Source organism: Ambystoma mexicanum, chromosome 5p, assembly GCF_040938575.1.
Source record: "Ambystoma mexicanum isolate Mex_15411 chromosome 5p, UKY_AmexF1_1, whole genome shotgun sequence".
NCBI lineage: Eukaryota > Metazoa > Chordata > Amphibia > Caudata > Ambystomatidae > Ambystoma > Ambystoma mexicanum.
Window position 1 is genome coordinate 506,900,052 of NC_090930.1, and position 20,116 is coordinate 506,920,167.

A 20,116-nucleotide genomic window follows, 5' to 3' on the forward strand; every position below is an offset into this window, starting at 1 on the left:
ATCCGATGGGCCCAGTGGACCGCCCAATACTCCCATCAGGACTGGCGAGGAGAACCGATCGATCAGTACCGGATGGAGAAGAAGATGCTGAACTATGCCATCTACAGAAGAGGAAGAAGATTATGCGGACAGACCGGTGCGTGGGTCAAAACCCTTGGGCACGCGACTCCCCATCGACTCAAATTCAAAGTTCAGTCGCGTGGGGGGGGCTTGTTGGGTGTCCTGACCCAAGTTTAAGCTATCATGCCACAACATTTGGTGCTGTGGGCTTAGAAAATTCAAGATGGCGGAAAACCCACATGTGCGCCGAAATCCAGGAAAGCTGCGCAGTTTGTGCGCACACCAAAATGGTTGCCTCACTTGCCACCCACCAGTGCGAGAATGAAAGGCCGGGTTGCCATGAGGGAAATGGGTTGCCAAAGGAAAAACAGTAGCGCCGGTTAGCTTCAAAGCGCTTTAAAACCACCATTGGACTACCCGCACAGTAGTCTGAAACCATTGGGAATGGAAATGCTGATTGCCAAATGCAACCTAGAATTGTGGGGAATTCATTTCTTAAATCCCAAAAATGGGTGCAGTACCAGTACTCACCACTATCCAAAAGCCGGCGTTTTAAAACCACTCTGTTTCCCTGAAGGCAAGTCAAAATGCCTATTTTCAAACATTGCAATATGTGCAAAATATTTACTGAACACCAGCAGACATTTGGCAGAATGGAGTTTTGTGTGCCTACAAAATCTGGGAAATGAAGATCATAAGACAAGGTTTATAACAAGACTGGCTGAGCTGTGGATTGCAGCAGTTTAAGTTGCACTGGATTTAAAGACACTAAAATCGAAAATGTTTAGATTAAATGAGTGACCTATGTTTGGTATCACATGCCTTTGTAACTGTTGAAATGTCATAGTTTTGCACTTAGAATCAGCATCCTAGCTGCATGTGTAAAATTGCAAGTTAATTTAAAAAGCAACAAATAACATGACAGTAGCTGAAAGTCTGGCTTAAGGAACTTGATTCTGCCTGGCAACTACCCCCATCAGGAGTGAAACTTGAGTCACCACTGTGTTCCCAGGCCAATCTTCCTTTTGCTGCCCACACTAAGGATATGCCATCTATCTGATAATTGAATTACCTGTGCTCTGCAGGAGAGTGAACAAAGCCCTCTTCACTCAGGCAAAGGTTTTATTACGCAGTCGTAAAATGTAGCTTCCTCTTGGCAGGAGCTGGGAGGGGCACTGCCTGTGAGAGCAAGCTGGCTTGGCAGAACTGGATTAACCAGTATTTCTACCTTGTGCTGAGAGAAAACCACACCCCTTTGGAGCCAGAACATAACTCTAAAAAGATGAATAACTCATAGAGCGGACATGTGAAAATTTTATAAATGATACCATAATTCTTGTGATTTTTCTGCCCACATTTTAAGAGGTTTTTCGACCCGGTGGCGTGTTCAGGGGGGTTTTAGCGGAAAAGTGGATATTACTCTAAATGTATGCATGTTAAAAGTCTGAAACTTCATCAGTTAATGTCCCTACTCCCTGCGCACATGTATGTAAAGTTGGGTCCATGTCAGAAATTGAAAAATCAGTTAAAAAGTCAATTATGTACCATCTCTGAATGCAAGCTCCTAGAAAGAGCAGATTTGGACAGAGACATGGCTAAATTCAGGCACACCATGTATATGTAATTTCAAGCAACTGTGTAACTGTGAAATATGTCTTTTATTATCAAATATAGAATGTGTGCAATCTGACAAGGGAGTGCCCTCTTGGCAAGCCATAAAATGACATCACTCTGACTCACAGTTCATTCCCCAATCAAGGGGAGGAATGAAAGCTGGACCAATGACAAGTGAGAGGGGCAAGTCTAGTGATGCAACACACACACCCACTCTCAAAAACACATAAAAGCAGAGAGTCAGGACAGATAGGGACCTTCAATTCCATTTGCTGCAACGCGCTCTGCCGGACCATACAACATCCAGAGATCCAGACTTCAAATTCATCAAACCTCCAGAGAGCCAAACTAGAGACTTCAATCTATCCAGAACTAGAGACCCAGACCAGAGAACCAGAGAGAGCTGACCCAGATCACTGTGAAGTGCAGAGACCAGAGGCGAGTTTAAAACCTGACCAGATCCATGGCGAGGCCCATTTCACTCAAGAATATAGTGTGAGTACCTAGAAAACTGTGCAGAACCAATCTCCTAGTTAAATGATATAATTCAATCCTATTTTAATCTAAGTAGAACTGTCTCCTAACTGTCACCTGTCATTTGTAAAGCTGTCACTTGTCATTTCTAATTGCAAGCTGCACTTGTCTTTTGGAACTTTAAAATTTCAAATCTGAAAAACGACCTTTATTTAATCGCTCATATCTCCGCAACCGTTTGTGCTAGAGACTTGCAGTAACTTTCATTTTGAAGCTGAGATCCTAGGCTTTCCTAGGACCCCAAAACGATAGAGATAGTCCTTGTGGTTCCTCTGTAATAGCGCTCGACGCATTCGCAAATTTTACCGCGATTTGCAAATTTCTTCACATGTAAAACTGCTGCTGCTTGCCTTCCATTTGCCAGAAATTCGTTTAACCTGCTAACTATCCCTGCCCCATTGCTAGTGTGAGCCTGGACTAATATTAACTAGATACCACTCACCCTGAACCTCTGAAAGGGAATTAAAAAGCATTTCCAGCATATTTCTCATCCATTGCTAGCACATATCAAAGCATTTGGGCCTGTGTTTTCAAAACTCTTATCTGTGTTTTAAACTTCTGTTGTCTAAGCTTGGGGGGGGGATTGAACTGATTACATTGATTGCATTTCTGAGAACTGTGTGCTCTCCTCCCATTCCATTGCATTGCATAAAGAGGGGGGGAGTGAATAGCCAGAGAAAAGTGATTACATTGTTTTGTTGAAATCATATTGAGTATTTTCTATACTGCATTTCATTCATTCAACCTTGCATTTCCTTGAACCCTATAAAGCATCCTCTACCACATTATACTTTTGTTCCTATTTACCAGTGTGCTACCTTATCCATTTCATGTCAACTCATTAGTGATTATAAGAAGTGTGCTAGTGCCAGATTCTCCGTTGTTGATCTTTATCATATCAGATTAAGTGTGCTATTCAATTATTAATTTATTATAAAGTGTGATATATATATATTTTAAATTATCAAATAAACCTTTTAAACTTGCAAAACAGAACTACTTCTTGGCTCAGTGGGGTCAGGGGGATTCCAAGAGAGGGGTGTTATATAGGGGTAGTCATCCAGAACGCATGAACTGGACATAAAGGTATATCAATAAGGGTTTTCATTCAGTATTCTAGACTAGGCGTTGACTTAGCTGTAGTGTTGGATTGAATCCTCTTACAACCTTCCACCCGAGACAGCCACACATCAGGCAGCTGACCTGGGCATCAAAAGAGCACACTCATTCAAGAGAAGTAACCTCACACCAGGATGCTGCATCGACAGAGATCTTTGTTTTCAGTGAGAAGAGAAGGGGGGCAGGATTATGATAGGCAGGAGGGCTCTGGTCAGAAGACTTCCACCATCTATATTCTCCCTCTCTCTCTCTCTCTTTCCTGTCCCCTTCACTTTCTCTGGAGCAAAGCACTTTCATTGTAACATCGGAAGGGCAAAGCCTACTTTAATAGAAGGAGTCTTCCAACAAATCTTTAGATTCATTCAGACCCTCTTGGATCCTTTAAGGCCGCAGATTTGTTCTGAAGATCTCACTGGACTTCATTTGGGAAAGTTGCACTTTCCAAAGTCCTCCACCTGAGGTGAAGAAGGGATCATCCAAGAAGGATCTTTTCCATACCTAATCCCAGGGCACATCAGGATTGACCTCTTCTGTGGATTGGGACTGACCACTCTGCACCCGAATCTCCTGAACTGGGAGAGCGGGCGCTTAAGGGAACCATCCTATACTCAAATCCTGCTGAGTGGCCTGCACAGCAAACAGAGGACCAGACAAGACGAAGCTCGCTGTTCCACTGCACTGAACCAGTCGCTCACCACCACACCTGCAACAAGAGGGAAGTCACTGGCATTAGTTGCTGCGCTCCTCCACCACTTTGAATTTGCTTGAATTTTGAACAAGCTCAACGTTGTATCATGTCCTAGCTAAAGTTTGTCACGTGTTAGGACCCAAGTGACTGCTCAATGTCTGGACCTAAACCACTGGAGAGGCACACGCAGACTCTAACAGGGTTATAATCATGGCTTGACCCAGGTAGCTCTTGAACTGCCACCTCATGGATAGTGCATCAACGCACCTAAGATCACCATTTTAATCCATCGTTGCCCGCTGACTCATACCGCTGGAATGTTACTCATTGACCCCACCCAGTGGCTAAAGCCTGACTCGGCCTGACCAACTGGGAAACATACCTTGGTCGACCCTGAACTGCCTCCTTGAGAGCCGCCCTTCTACTGTGCAGTGCAACCGCCTTCGCCCCTACTCGATGGCTATTTGTTAGTTGGGCCCACACTATCCAACATGCCTGAACTGAGCCCACTCGCATCTACACTGCCCATCAAGAACTGAATCTAGGTAATGTTGACTCTGGACTGCCCCCTCAGTCCATTTGGACCCTACAGACTGGTTAGGTCACAATCGCTCCTGTTTTCAGCAGAGATATCCTTTTTGTGGCTATTGATTTTCCTTCAAGCTATGGAACTACGCTCAAAGTGCTACATTCTCCAGTCTGTTGAATCTTCTCTCTTTGGATCTACGCTGAAATCTCAACGCAGAAAAGAGCGAGGCGGAATACATCGGAGCGGAAAGATTTGTATTCCAAAAAGGCCAACTGCAAGAAACTTTCCAACTGTAATTGAGATGGGGGACACCACCGCAGCCCATGAATCCCATAATGCTGAACTGGGGAAGCGGTTGACAAAACCCTGCAAACCCTGCTCCCTGTGGAATTCGGATTTTCGTCCATGCGGAATGCGCATTAAAATGCACATTCTGCATTTTTCCCCGTTATTTTTGTACATTTCCCTGTTATTTTCTGGGGTGGGTCTTTTGGAAAGTATTCTTTATTTGTTATATGTGCAGATGTTCTATGTGCATATGGTGTGTTTGATTTTAAAGTAGATATATTTTTATAGAACCTTGATTGGACAGTCCCTTTATTTTGGACTCTGATACTGTGCTGTTTTGGTCACTATTGGTTCACCTTCACAGCCCTCTTAAGGGCATAGCCTTCCCTCTGCCTATGTTACCACAAAAGGAGTTGTATATCTTAACTGTCCCTGTTTTACCTTTATGTTTGAGTTTGTAGAAGTGTGAGGGCTCAGTGGGCGTTTTACCCCTATTTCATGCTTGCACTTCTGCGCATCAGAATCCAGTTTGTCACAACATGTCTTATTGCCTTCGATCATTCCTTGATTCACAATGTCTTTGAAAGTCAATGGTTTAAAACATTTACAGGATTCAGGCCCCGAAAACATACAATATGAAGTAATATCAATAGGAAACATAACAGTGAAAACAACTTAAACTTCTTGTTTAAAGCGTTGAATAACCCCAGTATATTTCAAAATGTATAAATCAGTCATACTTCATAACACAATTAACTTAGAATGAAAGTCATCTACAATGTGGAAAACATATTCTAAAACAGGATTAACAATTTTTTAGAATAGGCAACAAGGAGAAAAACAGATACACTATTGCAATGGGTTGTATGCTCTTAGAATTACAGGCTTCTCTAAAACATTGTTATACAATCTGTGCCTATATTTTTTTCTTTCTTTATGTAGGTTTGAGTATTTCAACACAAAGTATCTGCAAAAGGTTTTACTCAGTGATCATACCCAAGCAAGCTCCAGTATTGTGCTTCTCTACCAGAAGCTGGAGAAGAAGCATGCCATTGAACTGGCAGAATCCGGACATTTATCTAATGCAGCTTCAACCATGTCTTTGAAGTAAGTATTTCCACAGTAATTTAAGTAAAACAGCAACACACTGTTGCATTGTAACTCTGGAAACAGATCATTTTATCTGTAATTGATGGATAAAATGAATAAGGATTTGATTCCTATGGTCTGGGTCTGAAATGCTAGTATTGTGGATCTATGTGATTGGAAGCAGGTCCACTTGACAACCTACTTTCAGCAAAGTATCTGCTGGAATTGCACAACAATGATGATCTGTTGAAAGTATTGAAATATTCTTGACTGTGGAGCACATAATTAGCTATAGCTATTTGCCTAAATCTAAATCATGTTTAAGTTGTAGGCGGGGTACATAAGAACAGGGGTAAATATTAACATTTTGTCTTGACTCGAAAGTAACATTTCGCATATGAATTTCTAAGCATTTAAACACCCTTCATAGCTCACGTTCCTCTCCATCTCTAAAGCCAATTTACTCCCTTCCTCTCCTTCTGCAGATTCTCCACATACCAATGATACATGGCAAGATTTCGAGTTGCAAGGATGGACAGGGCACAGATGAAAAGGGAGAGCAAAAGCAGGAAGTGGTTAAAGGATTGTGGAAGGGGCTAAGTACTTGAAAGATGTGGGGAGAGCATTAGTGAATGAGGTAGCATTTAAGAGTGATCCAAAAACACTCTGAACCTGCCGCCATTTTTGATTGAAAGTGTGACTGTACTTTCGCAGTCATAGACTCCTTTACAACACACAACGGGTTCTGGAGACTATTAAGTGGGACTTTTATCAAAGGTTGCCATTGAACTTTACACTCTGGTACAAAACATACAATTTAACGGAAGTGTTATGCTGTGGATTCAATGACAGAACCAGACACCAAGGTACGTTTTGTTAGAGCGAGGGTTAGCCCTGGAGCATGTGTGGCACAGCATGGAAGACGCGAATACGGGAGTTCTAGAACACGTCTTTCTTAATTCACTTCCACAAACTTCTCCCTTGTCCATTTCCTCAATCCATCGGTGAGGCTTGTTCCAGGCTCTCTGCGGGCGTGCATGACAAGTCGCTGGGGACTGCCCAACACCCTCACTCTCCTTCAGAGATTCCTGATCCGAGTCCTCAGTGTCCCACTGATCTCCTTGGTACGGGTCATCCGATTCATATTCCAGGTGCGCTTCCACCCGCCCACTCAAGCGCCTGGCTCCCAAGTTTGGGATCCCCTTGAAATGGGAGGAGTTCCGAGTGACTGACGCCTCCGGACCTTGAGCTGTTACCATGGAACCCTTTTTGTGCGTGATGAGTAGAGGTTCCTCTTGAAATGGTGATGTGTGTTTGTGCGTTAGGGGCTGTTTGACAGCAACCACGTCTCCCACCTCAATCTGTGGCTCTTGTGCCGTACGGCAGATGTCTGCATACTCTTTCATGCGGGCCTTCGCAGCCTCATCACGTTCCCGCAACTCCTAATCTCTCATGAGCTGATTCAGCACTTGCTCATATGGCTGTCCAGTCAATTTGGCAATCTGCAGGGCTCTTTTTAGATTTGCCATGAAGCGCTCAATCATGCCATTGGCTTGGGGCCAGAGGAGGGTAATCATCCGATGGTGAAACCCCAAGTACTCGGCAAACTGGGCAAACTGATGCCCACAGAACGGGGGTCCATTATCTTTCTTGAGTACCTTAGGCACTCCGTAGGCCGTGAAAATGTGGTCCAGAGCCGGGGTGACATGGTGAGCTGCCGTGGATGATATTAATTAAAAGTCCGGGTATCGGGAGTATTCGTACATCACTGCTAAGACGTATTTCCCTCCTTCGATGGGCCCAAAAAAAATCAGCAGCGACAGCATCCCATATTCCCTGTGGGAGATCGGACATGAAAATGGTTCCGGGTGATGATTTGGGGTGATAAGGCAGCACGTGGGACAGGCTTTCAGTGCCGCCTCCACCATGGTGTCCATGTGGGGGAACCACACTTTCTGGCGCAGCATGCGCTTGGCGGAGACCATGCCCCGGTGATTCTCATGGGTCAACTCAATGACTTTTGCTCTCATGGCTGCCGGGATTACTAGTTTACAATCTTTCAGCAGCAGATGGTCCTCGAATAGTGCCAGCTCATCCTTCACTTGTATCAGGCACTCCACGTCCTCTGGTACCGCATCCCCTGCGGCTCTCCCTCTTTCCTTTGCCCTTTGCCACAGTCCAGACTCAAGTCCCTCGCATATGATTCGGCAGGCTAGGTCATTTTCTGTCTCCCTCGCTAGTGTCTCTGTATTTGCTCCCTCTGGGGTGGTCTGGTGTATGAGATACCTGAGGTATCTGTCAGCCACAGAGGTCTCCGGGGCGCCCCCCTCACGTGGACTCCTAGACAGAAAGTCTGCAGGGTTTTCCCCTTTCCCTGGCATGTGTATGATTTCGAATGCATAGTCTTGCAGTCTCAATCCCCACCGGGCAATGCAGGGTGGCATCTTTGCCTGGGGATTTCCGTACAGGAACAGTAGGGCTTGGAGGTCCGTGATGACTCAAAACGGCTTTCCGTACAGGGATAAATGAAAGTGCTCACACGCCCACATAACTGCGAGGCCTTCCTTCTCTGCTTGAGAGTATGCCTGCTCGGTGGTGGAGAGACTCCTGCTCGCGTAGGCAATGATGTGTGTTTGGGATGGATCCTTCGGGTCTACTTGTGCAAGTATGGCTCCCAAGCCTACAGGGCTGGCATCCACGGTCAGTTTGGTCTTCCGGCTGGGGTCATAGTAGGCCATGTTTTCTACTTTCCTGACCCTCTCTCTAATAGTCTTGAACGCCCTCTGACAGTCATAGGTCCACCGAAAGGTCACATCTTGGTGCGTCAGGCATCTCAGAGGCTCACTGATGGATGCAAAGTCCTGTATGTAGCGATTGCAGTAACTGGGTAGGCCCTGGATGGAACGCAATTCGGACACGCTGGCGGGGGCCGAGGTTTTGTTTAGCGCTGCCACCTTCTCTGGTGTCATGCCTGATTCCGATAACACATGTCCAAACAATTTCAATGTGCTTATGCGAAACTCACACTTGTCTCGCTTCAAGGTGAGGTTTGCGTCGTTCAGGGCTTTGCAGACTTTCATCAAGGTTTTGTCGTGCTTGTTTACGTCAGTGCCGAATACAAGTATGTCGTCACTGTAGTTGAGACAGTTCAGGATGTGTTTGATGACATTGTGTACCTCGGCCTGGAAAATTTCTGCGGCCGAGGACACTCCAAAACTCACTCTCTTATACCTGAAAAGACCAATGTGGGTGACGAACGTTGTGATGTTTCTACTTTCAGGGCTTAATACCAGCTGGTGGTATCCTTTCTGTAGGTCAGGTTTGGAGAAGACCTTTGCTCCATTCAGTAAGTGGATCATATCCGTGATGAGGGGTGCTGGATGTCTCTCCCGCCTGATGGCTTGATTTGGGCGACACATGTCCACACAAAGTCTTATGGCCTCTGACCCCTTTTTGGGCCCAGGAACTATTGGGGACACCCAGGTGGTAGGGTCTTTGGCATGTTCGATGAAGTCATGTTCCAGTAGTTTGTGGAGCTCATCCTCAGCTTTCTTCTGGATGTTGACTGGGATTCCTCGGTATGGTTGGGCTACCGGGTGTATTGAGTCATCTACGTGGAGTTTGATTTATCTGTTTATTGGTTTGCCGATTCCTTTGAATATCTGGGGATACAAATTGTTGACCATTTCGACGGGGTCGATGTATTTGTGAACCATTATGTTATACAGGATGTGAATGAGTCCCATGTCGGCAGCAGCCTTGAAGCTTAGGACACAGCCACTGTCTGTCTCTGTGGCCAGAAGATGTATTGGTATTTTCATTTTGTGTCCTTGGTAGTGACAGAGACCAATTAATTGTCCCAGACACTTTAGGGGTGCCTTGGCACCGGAGGCGTAGATATCTACTGTTGCGGGGTGTAGCTTTGGCTTCTGGGATAGGTTGTTGTATATTTTTTCACTAACCACGTTCACCGTGGCTCCCGTGTCAATGAGAAATTCAGTCGGTCACTTGTTGAGTTTGATGATGAGCGTAGGGCTGTGTGCCATTGCCGTGGGGTTGCCTAGGGCGTACACATAGGCCCCTTTTTTTTATCACTCCCTGATGAGCTGGAGTCAGAGTCTGTGGGGGATTGTTCCACAAGGTATCGCATGTGGTGTCTCGATCTGCGCTCTGGCTTCGCACGCATGACATATCTTCTTCTATCTCTTCTTTCTCTCTTTTGCCTGTCTTCCCCCGAGTCCCTCTCTCGTGGATCGGGGTTGGGCTGGGAAGACAGGTTCTTGGTGCTTGAGGCTGGGACGGGGTTTGATGGCCCCATACTCCGCGCTTTGGATCAGGATGGGTTGTCTCTGAGTCAGTCTCTTCACCGGTCCCTGAATAGTCTGCACACTGCTTTGAAGTGCCCTTCCTCACCACAGGAGGCACAGCGTTGTCCAATCGCGGGCCACGTCCCTTCATGGGGGTATTCAAACCCGCACTTGTAGCAAAATAGCTCTTCTGCCTTCCTTTCCAGCTGGAGCCTGTGCAGGTTTTCCCCTGGATTTGCGTTTCCAAAGCTCTCTACCTGGGAGTCAATGGCCCTCTCGACTCTCGCTAGCGCCAGTATCTCTTCCAGAGTGCAGGACCTTTGAAGCAGTTTCCTTTGGAACGCCTGTGATTCGCATCCAGATATAATTTGCGATCTCAATGGCTCAGTGTTCGAATAGTTGACGAAATCACAGTGTTTTAGCTTGGTCCACAGTCGCATTACATAGGCATCTATCGTCTCACTTTTAGCTTGTTTGTGCTGTGGAATAGATGTCTTTCATAATCCACGTTGGTGTGTGGAGCGAAGTATGTGGCCAGCGCGTCTTTGAGGTCTTGGATGGAGTCTATGGAGTCAGGGGGCATTACATCAATGATGTCGCGTGTGGCGGACCCGACCGCAAGTTTCAATAGGCAGACCCACCTGGCGTCGGCGATCGGCCCTGTGGCTCCCATGAATAGATCAAAGTCTCTAATCCACTTGATCCATCTAGGACCCATGTTGCTGCTGTCAGTGATGTCGAATGCACCTGCCATCTGGGCAGCCAGCGTGTCTGGCAGATGGTATGGCAAGGGGTCTGGTGCTTGTATACCCAGAGCTGGGGGGCCATCCTTGAGCTTGTGCCCCTTGATTGTCCTATTGGCCTGACACTTCCTCTGTATGGGGTTAACTTGGCCTGGGGTGTTCCTTCAGTCTCTTCCTGGCTGCTTGTCAACCACTCTCTCCCTCTCTGAGGGCCACCGCTATGGCACGAGCACCATCGGTTGGGGGTGGTCCCTGAGCAGAGGCTATGTGCTCCACTCTCCCTCTTCCTCAGGCCCTGACCCAGACTGCTTTTCTTGGGATTAGATGACCACCAGGAGTGGCACGAGCACCATTAGTGGAGTCTCATTGGCGGTTTGGGCAGGGGATGTACAGCACTTACTGTGCTTTGGAGCTCCTCACTCCGTGGGAGCCAACACGTGCTGGGTTGGAGCCTCTTCGCTCCACGTGGCGCACGTGCTGTTCTCCCTTCTCACCGCTGCGGGCTGGGTGCCGTGTCAGCCTCCTTGCTTTCAGTGCCGCTCGCAGTGGCCCCTCCATGCCTCCTGCGCTCGCCGCCGCAGCCCAGGCTTCCTCTGATGTGGGCTGTCACACGAGCGGGCCCACATCCTCGGGCGCTCTGCTCCTCTGTCCGTGTGTGCTCCAGTTCGCGTTCTGCGGGCCTTCACTCTCTCTTCATGAGAGCGGCCGCGCTATACAGGCTGCCCTCCTCATCGCCATTGTTGGAGCGAAGGTTAGCCCTGGAGTGGTGTGGCGCAGCATGGAAGACGCGGACACGGGGGTTCTAGAACACGTCTTTCTTTATTCATTTTCACAAACTCCCCCCCCCACTCCCTGTCCCCTCCCCGTCACTTCGCCTCCCTGCGTCAGTTCCCATTTCCCCAACTCCAACCTCCCGCTCCCAGGGCAACGTCAACATGACACGTTTCAAGCTTTATTCTCCAGAGCAACACCCACACCTTCCATGTCCCATTACAGTTCCAACCGTTCTCAAGGATCCACCTCAGGTAACAGCACCCTTACGTTCCATAATTCGAGGCAGAGCCGTGAGAGCGAGGTAATATAATAATCTAATCAACTTTTGCATAGGGTCATACAAAATACATACAACATATGACTTATGTCATTATGCATCACTGTCAACATATGTTTCAATAATCAGGCCTTGACCAGCTTTATCCACAGTGATGTCCCCATCCTTGTCTTGTTCAGAACGTGTCACTGCTGAAGTATACAGTTACACTTTGCAATCACTGAAATTATCTCTTTTCAACCACATGAATAAATCCACGCTAAGACTCGAGAGGAAGTTCTAACTGCCTAAGGCACTGAGCACAGGTTAGCCATCTTTATGTTGCCAAGTGCTAATGGGAAACCGTCTTTCTCTGCTTCTTTTAAACGACTGGGGGCAGACAAGCTGAGGTTCGGAATTAAGTGCCCCAAGCTCACCTGAGATGAATGTGCCGCGCTCCCTTAGAAATTTGTTAGGAACGTTGGAAGAAGTGCTGTGGCATTGTCGGCACAATATGATGGCCCTCCTAGGAGTTCAGTGCTACTGCATTGCACTTAATTGCAATGAAAACATGTTAGCAATGGAATTCACATTCTGTATATGGACCGTAGGGCCTGACAACTTTGGTGTGCATATGGTTTACAGGCATTTCAGTTTCTTAATGTGTGAGAACAGACAAGCCAAGCAGCATCCATAATGGAAGCACAACTGGCTGGTGAGATGCTATTTTGGTGTTGGGGTTCAGGTCATTTCTCTATATAAAACCAAAACTAGACACCTCCCGTCTAGGTTTATGTCTAGGTTTATAACACACATATCTGTATGAATATCATGCTTGATGATCATCAGGGAGCTGGCATTGAACAGGTACATTCTAGTAAACAGGATCTAGGTCATTTGCATCAACACTTTAATTGGTAGTAAGTTTCATTGGGTCGCAGGTATAAAAATAACCCTTGAAGAGTGAATTCCTGCATACGTGATAAGCTTTAAATCCAATATTGGACAATGTCTATATTTGAACAGATATGTGTGTTCTAGTGCAGAAGTACCTTGAAAAGCATCCTTTGCGGAATTAGTATTATATATGTATGTATTAATTCTCCCAATCAGCATCCCCCACACTTTTTTATTGTTGGACTCTATACAACCCTCATAGCCATGTTTACGCAGTGTATTAATTTAATGAATGTCAAGGAAGAAATCATGAGTTGGTTATAGTGAAATTCATGATGTCTCATACATTCATTTATTTCTATATACCTTTAATACTTTTCAGTTGCACACACACATACACAAACTCATTTCAAAAGAAGTCATCTTCAGTATGTGTCCCCACAGCTCAAAGCAACAACAAAAAACACAACAACTTTAACATTCTCTACCCAGCCCCACTATTTTTTGGAAGGAATTCCTGAGCAGTTTAGAGAAAATAGACACCTCTGGCTGTTTTTAAAGGTGAACCACACACCCTTAATCTGAGCAAAGAGGCCAGACTCTTGCTGGCACCTACAATTTAGGAATGCATTTCCATTTTCCTAAAATACCTCTTTCTCCAAGTAGTATGTACTCAGGGCTGGCGCAAGGAATTCTGACACACTAGGCCAACTGTCTAATAGGGGCCCCCCAACTTGACCTAGTTCCCAATCCTAAACCTGTAGATAGGAAGACATTTGCCAGTGTCCAAACTCTCTTGACCCCACTCCAGCCCCTAACAGAGTGGATAGTAAGATATTTGCTATCTGTTCAGAAAACTTGCGAGGGGTTTCCCTGTTAAATTTTGGAGGTAACAGGGAAATGGATGTAATTACATAAAGTAATTACAGAAGAGATGCAAGGTGTGTGCTGTCATCATGTGCATCAATTGATCAATTGGTGAATGAGGAGATAAGGGTATGAGTTAGAGTAAGAATGCGTATTGTGGGTAGAGGACTGGGAGGAAGAAGGGAGGAGAAGAAGAGATAATATTAGGGTAGTAGAGAATGTGAAGCATGGGAGAGAGGGTGAGGATGTGATGTATGGAGAGTCTCTAGATGTACACCAATTGAGAAGGGAGGCAATGGGGTATGCACTAGTGCAACAATGAGGAAAGAGTGAAGGAAGAGCTGAGGGCATGAGAGAAATGGAGGAGAGAAAATATTAGAAGACAGAGCTAGGGAAGCAAGTACATAGGAAAGAACTGCAAGGTTTTGGGAGCGGGTGACACGAAAGGAAGCAGAAATGATCTATAGCAGAAAAGAAGTGAGAGCTACACAGTGAAGACGAGGTGGAAAACACACCTTGGGGCCCCTCTTTCATGTCTAACCTTGCAAACACCACTATGACATTACCACATGTGGTGATTCTGGATAATAGCAACTTAGAGCCATGGGAAGTGTCTACCAGATTGCCATCAATAATGCATTGGACGTCAAAGATGGAAAATCAGCATATAGACAAAACATACTTCCAAAATGCACACAGTTGTGAGCATCCCAAACATGTGAACATGAGTATAACCACAAAGTTTTAACTGATGCCCTCAGTTCGACTACATGACTTTTGCCCAAAACATGGCACAGCCAAATGACTGTCTTAGAAGCTAAGGCCAATCCAAAGTGATAGAAACAGAATAATGTAGTTGAAAAACATTCAAATTAAACTATGATCAATCTGAACTGATCAGTCAAGCAAATGGTGGACAGATTCTGGTTAGTGTCTGTCACTTGCGAAAGATCCAAACAATTCTATGACAAGACTGGAGGCAAGCATTATGCTTCAACTTCTTTAATTTACTACTCCTAAGCAGTTTCAACAAACCAATAAAATCAACAATAAACAGAAAAAAACGTCTCAACAGACTTTTCTTGCTTTGAAACTACAATCCCCATATTTTCTGTAGTCCATATCCTCCATGCTCAGCTATGACCACTTCCTGTCCCTGAGCTCCCCTTCCTGTCCCTGAGCTCCCCCTCTTCTTTTACTGCTCTTCAAGCAGATAAGTACTATTTTGTCTGTCTCTATATTTATGGAATTATATTGAGGTTAACAAGTTGTGAGGACAAGGTTTTATTGAGTAGATATTACACTGTGTCAGTGCTGTGTAGAATAAGAGGCTGTAGAACGTTTTAGACACATTGAGATTTTAGCCGACTCGCCGCAGGCACGGCGCCTTAGTAGAGCGCAGCGTTCAGTCACACGTGTGGACTAGCAGCCCGTTCGAGAGGACGGACCCCACAGCGTGCACACCCCGTGCCTCAAGACTGGCAATTTAGGGGTGGGGAGGCAGCGCCGCAGGGGATAGCGAGTGACCGCAGCACCATGGGGGTACAGGAGCTCTCAGCCCCTCTCCTTCGCGGAAGGGGGAGAGCAGTTGAGCGGCAAAGCGCTCTGGCCCCCTCCTTCGCAGGGGCGGGGCTAGCCGCGTGCAGAGCCGCAGCCCCCTCCTTTGGAAAGGAGGAGATCAATACGAAGCCCGCTTCCGCGTCACATTGTTTCTTGCGGAGCAGAGCTTTTGTTTCGGAGCCGGGCCCGGCGGTGATTTGTTCTATATTATTATTAAGGGCGTATAGCCGGCTCAGTCTCGCCGGACCGCAGCATCAGAGAGCGTCATAGCTCCGAAGACAAGCTCTCTTCAGGGCACGTGTGTTTAGATTTACACAGCACAGAGAAGTGCTGAAGCCTCGCAAGGCTGATCAAGGCTTAAGCCTTAAAACGAAGCACAGTGCCCCTCACGTTTAAAGGCACACCATGACAGAAGCCTATTTCAGGCACAAAGGAATACAATTTAGTCCGGTGCAGCCACTGAAAAAAAAAATAATAATAATAATTTTATATATGATTGAAAGATTGAATTAAAAGAACCTGGTAACAGATACACAAGCTGATACATTTGGAGGTATCAAAACATATATAGAGTGAAAGGGTGTGCTAAGACACCTTGGCAGGTATAACAGGCACACAGCACCCTCCCAGAATGATGGATTTTGAGTGGAGTGAAGAGGAGCAGTCGCTTGACCTAGCTGCCAGCTTCAAGGAGGTGCTGGGACGCTCACTCATAGATGCAGTGACTCTAGGGGTGAAACCCCTACAAGACAGGCTGGAGTCCCTGGAAGCAATTCTCCACCAGCCCATAGACAGCACCATCCGGACAGAGCGCACGCCCAAAGAACCCTCAGATACAAGGTCTAAGGGGAGTACCAAGGCCCAGAAGAGGAAAGCCTCTTACGACCCCCAGGGCCCACTAGAAGGGGCAAAGGGAAAGGCCCCGCAGGTCATCGACGCCTTCGCAAAGCTCCGGGAAGCATATTTGCAGTGTCAGACAGTGCCAGACCTCACCACCCCCACTCCAGGGGACGAAGATGATGGAGAGAAGAACCCAGGCTCGGAAGAGGAGCCAGAGGAAGGAGACCCTCCCTCCCAAGACGAAGACGAGTTAAGGGAAGAGGAGAAAGTAAGACCCAGCGGAGGGAAGAGGATCCGCAAAGAAAAACACCTTGAGGAGGTGGAAGAGGATATGTTCGATCTGGACAGTATCCGAAATCCAAGATCTTCAGACTGGCAACCATAACCAAGGGTGGCCCAGTACATGACCAAGTGACTGAGGAAAGCATTAGACAAAGAAGTCCGACAGCGCCTTCGCGCGGAGTGTCCTACACCAGACCTCCCCGGCAATGTAGCCGAGACTCTGGAATTGGATCCCAAGATGCTCACTTTCGTATCAAAGTCAAGCAAAGACCCTCGTAAGGGTATCGATAGATCTTGGAGAGGCTGTCAGGAGAAGGTTCTTGATCTAGCAGGCCCGCTGGTGTAAATCATGGACATAGCAGAGAGAGCAAGAGACATGGGGGAAGAAGTGGACCCCGACGCCCTGGCAGGCTGGGCGCAGAGAGCAGTATGCCTCCTAGGCAATGCAAACTGCGCCATCACTTCGGAACGCCGGAGAGGCCTTTTGCTGAAGATAGACTCAAAGCTCAGTGACCTAGCCTCATATGAGGCAGGAGAGGCGGCACAAGGACTCCTTTTCGGAGAAACCTTCGGCAAGGAGATGGGCCGATTCGTCAGCACCTACACGTCACTAGAGAAAGCACAAGCTTAGATTAGTAAGATCTTTCCGAACCGAGTTTTTGCCGGGACCAGCCACCACAGGGCCCGTTCGGCTGGTCGCAACCAGGGAGGACGAAGACCCCAGAATCCCAGAGCCCAATACTGGGAGAATAGACAGCAAGACTCTTTCTTCCCGACCAGAGGGCGATTCCAAAGAGGTTGCAGAGGGAGAGGAGCAGGTCGTGGCCAAGGATTCACACAAGGTGAGAGCAGCGCATTACCCTCCGGTGGGGGGGAGAACTGGTATGTTCTGGGAAAACTGGCGCGCACCTTCCAGCGATGCCTGGTTGTTGCAGACGATTATAGGTCTACACCTAGAATTCATAGAACACCCCGTGCAAGAGCGCAGGCCACACCAGCAGCAGCTAGAGTGTGCAGAGCAGGAACTGCTAGATCACGAACTGCTACAACTGGCGAAGAGGAACGCCATAGAGAAGTGCCCTGAAGACCTGAGTTTTCTAAGCAACATGTTCTTAGTGCACAGAAAAGAGAAAGTCCGACCCGTAATAAATCTAAAGGAGCTGAACAGCTGGGTGGTATACCGACATTTCAAGATGGAGGGCATCCACCAGCTCCGAGACTCGCTCAGAGAAAAAGATTGGCTGACGAGGCTGGATCTGAAGGATGCTTACCTGACGATTCCAGTAGCAGAAGAGTTCAGGAATTTCCTGGCTTTTCGTTGGAAAGGGCGGCTTTGGTGATTCAAGACTATGCCCTTTGGGCTTGCATCAGCTCCCTGGGCCTTCACCAAGCTTATGAAGCCAGTGGCAGCGGCAATAAGAGAGAAAAGGATAAGATTAATCCTCTACCTAGACGATCTTCTGCTTCTTGCAGAAGTCCGAGAGACCCACAGATATCAGACAAGATGGGTCCAGGACTTACTAGCATCCTTAGGATTCCTAGTGAACATAGAAAAGTCAGACACGGAACCAGCACAGAGGCTGGATTTCCTGGGCTTCGTATTGGATACCAGGAAAGCGACGCTGGAGCTTCCAGCTCGGAAGATCCACGATATCAAGAGAGAACTCAGAGGGTGTCTGGCAAGAGAAGTAGTTTCTCTCAGAACGCTGGCAAGAATAGTGGGGCTTTTAGCAGCTTCCATTCAAGCCATATTTCCAGGTCTGTTGCACTATCGAGCCCTACAAAGGCTAAAGATCAGGCATCTGCGGCAAGGCTTGAGGTATCATCAATTGTTACCTTTGGATCCAGAGTCCAAGACAGAGCTGGAATGGTGGCTGAGGAATATGGACGCCTGGAATGGGCATGCCATTTTCGAAGGCCCTTCGGATTTAGTCATAGAATCCGATGCCAGCTGGCTGGGCTGGGGTGCAAGGTGCGGAGACCTACAGACAGGGGGGAAATGGAGCAAAGGAGGAGCTTTGGCTTCACATAAACTGCCTCGAGCTACCTGCAGGATCGTTTGCGATCAGAGCCTTCACAAAAGGGAAGATGAGATTGTGCGTCCTATTGAAGATGGACAACATATCGGCAGTACAGTATATAAACCATTAAGGGGGTACCAAATCCAGAATGCTAGCAGAGCTAGCGAAGGACTTCTGGCATGTTTGCCTGCGATCAGAGACATCAGTCACAGCAGAGTACTTTCCAGGGTCACTGAATGTGGTAGCGGACTGGAACTCGCGCTACCTCACGGATTCCAGCAATTGGAGACTGGATCCAGCAGTATTTTAGAGGATGAGCGAGAGGTGGGGCCCGATACACATAGACCTCTTCGCATCCCGGTTGAACGCTCAGACGGCATCTTACTTCAGCTGGAGGCTAGACCCAGGAGCTCTGGGGAAGGACACGTTCTTTCAGGAATGGAGCGGAGGTCCTCACTATGCTTTTCCCCCTTTTGTGATGTTGAGCAGAGTACCAGTGAAGTGCCGGAGGGAGAAAGCAGAGCTGTTGATAGTAGCGTCACTGTGGAAATGCCAAGTTTGGTTCCAAACGCTGATGGAGCTAGCAGTAGATCAGCCAAGAATACTCCCAGAAGGGGAGGGATTACTCACGGACCCAGCTGGGTCATATCATCCTCTGACAGTGAGGGAGACTCTCCCGCTCATCGCGTGCAGGATATCCGGAGATGCTGGGCGCTGCCAGGCATTTCATAGCAGGCTGCTCAGCTCATCACAGAATCCTGGGCTCCATCTACGAGAAGGAGCTACGACGCGGCTTGGGCCAAATGGTCTGGTTGGTGCAAGGGGAGAGGTGTTCATCCCATTTATGCACCTGTAGTGATGATTCTGAATTTCTTAGCACTATTATTACAAGATGGGAAAGCGTTTCGCACTATAGGAGTTTACAGATCCGCAATATCAGCAGGACATCTGCCGATAGAGGGTGTCCCAGCAGGAGAACACAGAGCAGTGGTCAGACTCATCCAAGGAGCCAAATTTAAAGTACTGCCAGAACCGCGATATAAAACAGTTTGGGACGTTCGGGTCGTTCTTAAGCTATTGGAGAGTTGGCCTGGGAATAGATATTTATCCCTGAAACAATTGTCTGGGAAATTGGCAATGCTTTATGTCTGGTCTCGTGCAAGCGGATATCAGATGTCAGAGCACTGGAAGCAGATAGGAGGTCATTTGGGCCAGAAGGAGTAACGTTCTCCATAGTGCAGAGGACGAAGACGGGTACTTCCTCAGTACACTATCCATATTTTACGAGTATTCCTAAATGGTGCGTAGCTAGCTGCGTCAAAGAATATGAAAGCAGGACAGCAGAACATAGGGCAGCGAATACCACGCAACTGCTTATAGTGCGCAGAAGGCCTTTTCAGGGTATATCCACGGCTACTATTGCCAGATGGGTAAGAGAGATCATCCAGGCAGCAGGTATAGATGTGGGAAAGTATGGAGCACATTCAGTAAGGTGAGCTATGGCATCTAAAGCCTTTAGGACAGGAGTGTCTCTTAGAGATATTATGTTAGCAGCAGATTAGACGAATGATCGAACATTCAAAGAGTTTTATTTCAAACCGACCGAGAGTTTCGTGGTCAAGGTGTTGGGAAGCTTTTGAACAAGCAT

General features: G+C 47.1%; 1 protein-coding gene across 1 annotated transcript in view; it reads left to right on the forward strand.

The window, feature by feature from the left end:
- LOC138481050 (sodium/hydrogen exchanger 2-like) overlaps positions 1-20,116 on the forward strand; it is a 1,286,045-nt gene that overhangs the window by 1,001,806 nt on the left and 264,123 nt on the right. Inside the window, exon 8 of the mRNA XM_069612916.1 lies at positions 5,775-5,939. Within this exon, the coding sequence (XP_069469017.1) occupies positions 5,775-5,939 (165 nt within the window). The remainder of the gene's footprint in view (positions 1-5,774; positions 5,940-20,116) is intronic.